The sequence below is a fragment of the Myxocyprinus asiaticus genome, chromosome 3 (assembly GCF_019703515.2).
Source record: "Myxocyprinus asiaticus isolate MX2 ecotype Aquarium Trade chromosome 3, UBuf_Myxa_2, whole genome shotgun sequence".
NCBI classification, from domain to species: domain Eukaryota; kingdom Metazoa; phylum Chordata; class Actinopteri; order Cypriniformes; family Catostomidae; genus Myxocyprinus; species Myxocyprinus asiaticus.
In genome coordinates, this window is record NC_059346.1 from 35,161,016 (window position 1) to 35,168,899 (window position 7,884).

Below are 7,884 nucleotides of genomic sequence, written 5' to 3' on the forward strand. Positions count from 1 at the left end.
CCAGTGTAACCGCAATATCCATGAGAACTCACCAGAGCAGCCTGTGTGTTCAGCTTCAGCGGGAACAGCTCTAAAGAGATCCTCTTGCGCTCTTTCCATCCGCTTTCTGAAGCGGTTACTGTTTCTGTTAAAGCAGCTAGCTAGTGGCCATATTTAATCCTCGACATCCCAAACAACACTGGCTCTTGCTCGTCCCTGCTCCAGCGCTACTTCATCTCAGCATTGTGGGAGAAGCTGCCTCACAGTGCTCGCTGTAGTGCGTCAATTACACGGGAAACAGCGACACCTGCTGGCCATACCGATGCAAAGGTACATGTTTTGGTATTATACACTGATTTTGAGGATAATGGTTTTACTCTGCTCAAATAACAACATTCGGAATCTAATCTAGCAGTGTTCATAACGTTAGTTTAATATACTTGACAGCCCCCAACAATAATATGCATGTAATATCAATGTAACGTGATGTGGATGTTACAGCTCCAGCGTTATCTGTACGTTTATGTATTGCTTTATATAATGCCTGCATGTTAATCCAATCTCAAGAATAAGGAAGCATAAACCTTGTGTGGCATTCAGTTGAACTGAAATATACTTCTTGAATGTTGAATGCTTTTAAGGGTTAGTTCACCTTAAAATGAAAATTCTCTCATTTACTTACCCTCATGCCATCTAAGATGTGTATGCCTTTCTTTCTTCTACAGAAAAGAAATGAAGAATATCTTAGCTCTGTAGGTCCATACAATGCAAGTGAATGGTGATCAGGCCTTTAAAGCTCCAAAAAGCAGATAAAGTTAGCATAAGCATAATTCATTAGACTCCAGTGGTTTAATCCATGTCTTCTGAAGTGATCCAGTTGGTTCACCAAAATGTAACTCTTTTTCACTGTTCATCTTGACAGCACTCTCCTTGGCAATCATGAGTTCAAGCTCGATTACACTTCCTATAGCACCATCTAGCACTCTGCCCATGAGTCAAGCACTAGGAAGTGTAATCGAGCTTGACATCATGATCGTACCTAGAGACTGAAATGGCAAGATGTGAAAAAGGAGCTATATTTTGGTCTGTTCTCACCCAAAGCAAACTGGATCGATTCAGAAGACATTGATTAAACCACTGGAGTCATGGATTATGTTTATGCTGACTTTATCTGCTTTTGGAGCTTCAAAGGCCTGATCACCATACACTTGTATTGTATGGACCTACAGAGCCAAGAAATTCTTTTGAAAATCTTCATTTGTGCTTAGCAGAAGAAAGAAAGTCATACACATTTGGAATGGCATGAGTAAATTAATATTCATACCTACAATGTAAATTCACATGTCCTATTTATTTAATGATTTTAAAAATGATTGTTTTGGTTCCCTGTATCAACATATTGTAATGACTATGACAAGAAAAAATTAAGGAAAACTTAAACCATCACATTTCTAAAAGAATGCATAGCTCTAACCATATATTATTTTATCATCTAAGATTGAATACGGCAACAACTGTGAATATGTCAGACAAAATGGTTTCAGAATATTTGCAACCTCAATAACCAAGTCTATTATTGGGAACAGAGAAAAAACATTTAATGTATGATTTTGATAAATCAATCTACACAAGTAAACCTACAATATAGGTAACATCTCTTATATTACATTTCCATGAAGGAGACATAATTGTACATTTATTCTTTTTCTTCTTGCCATAATTGTAACAATCTCTTCTTTCTTCACATAGAATTAAACATTAAAAGGTATGTTTTTAAATAGAATTTGTTATTCAACACAACAAGCAAAGAGCTTTTGGCATCTTGAACAATGGGATATTCAACACATTTTTCGATATGAGGAAAGTACTACATCAAAACATTTCAGGAGAATTAGAACTGGAATGTAAACTTACAGTAACATAGTTATAATGTTATAACATAGTGAAAATACAAAGACTGAGTGATAATGACTGTTGTATAAAAAAAAAAATGATATTAGTACGTTTGTTACTTTAGTGAATACAGTATGAATCAACAACCCTGAAATTTACTGTACTCCTGTTTAATACAGCCATAAACAGTATGGTAAAAGTGCCTGTCTGGTGCCATAAGATCAGTGACCATCTCAGTGTGGTTCATTTTGGGTATTAGATAAAGGGACATCTTGATGGAAAGGGAAGTGAGGAGATCAGAGAATCTAACTGATGATTCCACTGGAACTATGATATCACTGGTTCCATGGAGTAACGCCACTGGAGGAACTCTGCACAGAAATCATAAATACAAATAATACAAAGCTTACAGTTAATTGTATAATTGTTAAGAAATGCTACTGACAGTGTTATTAATTGCTCTCTGTAATTCATGTGTGCAGTTTCTTCATGGTAGATCAGTCAAGGGAATTAACTATTTTGTCTGTCATAGTAGCTCAGTTTTAAACAAAGAGAGTACTGTGCATCTTTCTGTACTGTAGTGACTTTTACTTGGTAAACTGCATTTGTGATCTAACAAGCAATTGGTAACCACTACAACTTTCTGGCCAATAAAGGCAATACAAAAGCCAACAAAGTGACTTTGCTCATAAATAACAATAAGTCATGTTTTGCTGCTTCAGCTGTTGTACACTGCATCTTTAGATAATGTGTGACAAAGCAGAAATAAGCAATAACAATTTCATACCGTTTCAACTGATCCTTATTCAATTTCTTGAGTAATGATGTTGGCGAGTAATAATCAAAGTTCTCCACGCCATCCATAGCTTTGTGCATAGTTGACACATATTCAACAGCCCGCATTTTCTCATGCTTATAATGATCCATTATACTGTATACTCCACTCAGACCTATTATGAACATTTTAAAAAAATATCACAAAATTAGTTTTTTTTTTTTTTTTTTTTTTTTTTTGGTAACACTTTACAATAAGGTTCCATTTGTAAACATTAGTTTACAACATAATTTAGCATGAACTAACAATGAACAATACTTTTACAGCATTTATTAATCTTGGACTATTAACTTACATTAACAAAGATAATAAATGCTGTAAAAAAAGATCTTGTGCATTGTTAGTTCATGATACCTAATGCATTAACTAATGTTAACAAATGGAACCTTATTGTAAAGTGTTGCCTTAATCAGAGAAATAACTGCATTCTGAACAGACTTGGCACTTACAGGGTGATCGCAATGCTAAATCATTCACTTTAATATAAGAAATATGATAAACATGATAAATATGTTACATTTACCTATGATTCCTTTAATGGCAGATGCAAGTTCTCTCTGTTTGTGGGCCTCAATGACAAGCTCTTCAACATTGTTCACCAGAAATAGTGTGGTAAGAGCACACAGATGAGCCCCTGCAGAATGACCAATTAAAACTATGTTTTCCTGCATACAAAAATAAAAAAAATAAAAACAATCAGGATTAAATTGTATTTTCTACTAAATATATTTTCAACCACAAAGATTTAATCTAGGTGAAATTGTCAATTACAACATAAATGCTTAAAAAAACAGAAGAAACACTTTTATTTAACACTAAATATTTTGTAGCACATTAGCAAAAGTAATGCTGAACTGATAAAGTGGAATTTGTAATGCCTCTTTTTTGTGTTTTTACACATTGTAACAGAAGAAGTTGATAGTGGACTGGAGTTTAAAACATACTTGGTCAAGGTTGAACGAACTGCCCCTTTCTCTCACCCACAGCAAACTGTCACTGATGTCTTGAACCATACTTAAAACATTTCCCTAAAAAGAGAGCAAGTTTTTTTTTTACATTAAAAATTAAATATTTAAACAATAAAGTAATATAGGAATATAAAATAAATGTCTCACCTTTGGATATATGGAATAATCTGGACAAATTACAGAGGCATTTAGCTCTTTTGCCATTTGCAGTGCTAACAGACAGTAAATGGATCTGTCGCCTGAGCCCCAAGCACCTCCATACACAAACACAACTACCGGCACAGGAGCTGCATTTGAATGACCCGTGCTTGGTGAGTAGTATAAATCTAGCTTGTTACCTCGACGGCCAAAGGTGATGCCCTAAAAAAGGACAGATATAAATGTAGTCCAGTACAACAGAAAGGAATGACTGAATGTTCAAAATATTCTATTACTGGAATGTCAATGTTGAATCACCACATCGCAAAATTCCATTAAATTTACTGTAAAATACTGGCAACTGTGGTTGCCAGAAATTTACCATAAAAAATACGATGACCATGTTTCAGGCTTTACGGGATGTCATTTTGATATCCAATGTACATAACTGACATTAAAAATAAGAAGAAACATAACTATTCCCATCAAATGTAGTGAACGCCCAATCATTGATTTTCACCGTAATTTTAACAATAGTTTACCATAAAATAAAACTCATAATGTAATAACAGCACATAATGTACAAGTGAAACATGTTTATAATATAATAATTTTCTCTCAACATAATTACATTATGAGCACAAAACCTAATATATATATATATATATATATATATATATATATATATATATATATATATATATATATGCTACATTTTAATAGGTTATTAAGAGAAATGTATGCTTATTAGGCAACTTTAGGAGCTCAAATATTTTCATAAATATGTAATAATTTTGTGATTGTGACCTGCTCCATCATTTTGCGTCACTTTGACCCAGAAACACATTTTGAGCTTTATGCACTGAATTAAAAAAAGAAAGTCTCAGCTTTCTGATTATATAATTACTAAGTTTCTAATCATTGTCTAGATTTAATCATTTAAATGTTGTCTGTCATTAAAAAAATTTTTTGAGAAAAAAGACTTTAAAGATTCCCACATTTTTTTTTTGACATCTGACAGAATTAGGAGATTTATTCAAACATAGGCTACATTAAATAATTTGTAGACATCAATCACAGATTAGTAAAAAATATAATTAATATATATATATATATATATATATATATATATATATATATATATATATATATATATATATATATATAAAATACTCACTGTATTTTTAGTAGTGGTATACTGTATGTTAGTATATATATATATATATATATATATATATATATATATATATATATATATATATATATATATATATATTAGTAGTAATGTACAGTAATAATAATAATAAATGCATGAATATTTCAATCCAGTGTATTTCATAGGTAGTTTAATACTAGATTTAGATAGAAAATGTACTATTTTAAAGGAATACCAATGTTTTGTTATGCCTTAAAAAGGATACTATTGTTTTGTTTTGAAAATGATTACAATATGACAAAATTACAACATTTTTAATTAAAACATTTTTGGTGAGTTCATAATGTAATACATTTCTCTTATTTTAATAACCTATAACATAAAAAAACAAACATTATTACATCATGCACTTCTTACATAATGTAATAATTGTTACGTTTAGAGAAAATTATTAAAATATGAACATTTATTACATTTAACTTAAATAATGTGCAATTACATTATACTTTGTTATTACGTTATGAGTTGCTACAACATTTTTTACAGTGCACTGTTCTAAATTTAGAACCAGTATTTGTATCTTATCTGTAGCTTTGTATCATAAAACTGTCTCTGTATAAGTGCAAAGCACACTGTATTCTTTGTGGCAAAGTAAACCATATGTTGTGTCAAAATGTAACATGAATACAAAAACAGAACTAACTTTCTCATAGTGCTTGTTATTTTTGTCATTACTGTACCACAGTTTCCACTGAAAATACAGTTTGCCATACTGCATATACTTCAGCATCTCAAGCACAGCTCTTGTCAAGCAGTATATGCGCCTGTAGGGAAGTCAAGAGACATCAAAATCATCAAAAACCCACAAACAAAAATATATTAAAAGTAGCATAAGTCAAACTGTTAACGCTAAGTCACCTTGGTTTGAGAGCCTCTATATATTTTTTGTACCCAGGTTTTTTGGGCCAGCCATAGAGCCATTGAGCAACCAGAGAGATACTGTAAGGGAGGCCCACAAATAATGCCCCTGCTACCACTGGAAGAGAGAGATAACACTTCAACCCGATCCTGAAAAGAAGCAGAAAGCTCTTTGTCAGTGCACAGTATATCTGTTAAACTTGTATGTTACATCAGGCTCACATATTACAGTTTTTCTATTAATTATATTACTATTTAGATGCACTGTTTATGATAGATGCATTGCATAAATTAAACATCATACTTACATTATTTTTTATGCCGGCTGCTGGTTGTCAGACTTGATACCTAGAGCAGCAAGAGAAAAAAACAAGAGAGAAAAATATATACATACTGTATATGTGCATAGTGCCGTCAGAAACTACTTCAGAAAGCATCTTCCAGAAAGCTCCTCATCAAATCTGACAGAGACTGAGGGGATCTACAAAGAGGAATGGACAAACCATTTAAATGATAATAGGATATTATTATTACTATCATTATGTATTTGATGTCCATATCGCGCCGCCTACTGGAAATAGTATGGATACAATACTGACACAGTGAGCAGTATCTCGTCACAAAACACATTCTGATAAACAAACGGATCTACAGTTAACAGTATACAACGAACCTGCATTGAAGTAAAGCTTTGTAAAGGCCTGGTGAGATCGAAGGTGAGAATTACAAAGTGCGTAATATAATGACGTCTTTAACAGGTAAGCTTTTGAAGGTACGTTTGCGGTCTATATCAGGATATTTTCCATTAGCAAGAATAAAAATTATATAAAACATTCGCAAGGTCTGACCGAAGTATCAGCAAAAGTACATGCAGGGCAAAATTAACAACGTCGACATCGCATCTATAAAGGAATTACTGTTTCCCCGATTTACCAAAAAGGCAGATAATCCTATATTTACTTCTATCATTACATCAGTGGTGGAAGGAGTGTATAATGTAAATGTAGATCACCTGCAGATGACATACCAGTATCCCGTATCCCCAGATCGGTGCATACGCTGCATGGCCTTCCTGTCGCATGTACAGATGACAGATACAGTCTTCTCCGATTGGCTCGTTGGTTCACTTGGGCGGGACAAATATGCATGTTCAATCTGACTTCAACGCACAACTGCAGCAAATTAAAAAATAATAATAAAACATGTCTATTAAATAACAACGTTCGTATAGAAAATAAATATTGATTGATATATATATATATTAAATGTGATTATTTCTATAGGTTGCTCGCTCATATCATAATTTATCTTAACATACCACTGAAACCGAGGGGAGGGGGCTGCATAGGTCTCTCTCTCATTGGTGTAGGCATTTGCCATTTAGAAGGATTTACCTGTTGTCCAATCAAAACACGTGCACCTTATTATTATTATTATTATTATTATTATTATTATTATTATTATCATTATTTGAACATAGAAACAGTACTGGGGATGTACAGCATGAACCCAGTCTCATACAGTAAGTAAATTATTAAGAATAAGACACTAAAATTTACAATATAAAATTAGATACGTGCAATTTGTAAATACACAAATAAGAGTAAATACATTTTAAAAAGACCCGTGTACCTTATAGTTATTATTTTAAAATACGCTTTGATCAAAGCCCTTCTACCAATGTAAGCCTACAAGGTTAGCAACAAAATACATATATATATATATATATATATATATATATATATATATATATATATATATATAGTGTGTGTGTGTGTGTGTGTGTGTGTGTGTGTGTGTGTGTGTGTGTGTGTCTATGGAGATGCTTCAGTGTGCCGAATAAACTGCTTTTGTGAGGGAAAAGGCTCACCACTTAATGAATTAACCACCTGTCCGCTAATATTCATCATGTTTTACACCAAACAATCCTTTTGTAATGAACTATGTGTGGAGTTTGCTACGATAAAATTGCTGTTTTATGATATAACGGGGACATT

At 32.6% G+C, this 7,884-nt stretch overlaps 2 protein-coding genes across 6 annotated transcripts in view; both read right to left on the reverse strand.

Moving 5' to 3' along the window:
• Positions 1-229, reverse strand: part of LOC127429329 (WD repeat and FYVE domain-containing protein 3-like) — a 134,238-nt gene extending 134,009 nt beyond the window's left edge. For all 3 annotated transcript variants that reach the window (XM_051678313.1, XM_051678304.1, XM_051678295.1), the window contains exon 1: positions 33-229. The gene's annotated coding sequence lies outside the window, so the exon portion shown is untranslated. The remainder of the gene's footprint in view (positions 1-32) is intronic.
• Positions 230-1,329: 1,100 nt separating this feature from the next.
• LOC127429659 (uncharacterized) lies at positions 1,330-7,059 on the reverse strand. 3 transcript variants are annotated; one of them, XM_051678777.1, is made up of 9 exons: positions 6,915-7,059; positions 6,196-6,235; positions 5,888-6,037; positions 5,673-5,793; positions 3,823-4,035; positions 3,652-3,735; positions 3,231-3,372; positions 2,660-2,822; positions 1,330-2,243 (listed from the first exon to the last, which is right to left on the reverse strand). In XM_051678777.1, coding segments are annotated over exons 2-9 (1,107 nt in total). In that variant the 5' UTR covers positions 6,198-6,235; positions 6,915-7,059; the 3' UTR covers positions 1,330-2,011. The 3 variants fall into 3 exon arrangements, with proteins under 3 accessions (XP_051534737.1, XP_051534740.1, XP_051534736.1); XM_051678780.1 differs by having other exon boundaries at positions 6,196-6,368; XM_051678776.1 differs by having other exon boundaries at positions 6,900-7,059.
• Positions 7,060-7,884: the final 825 nt, after the last annotated feature.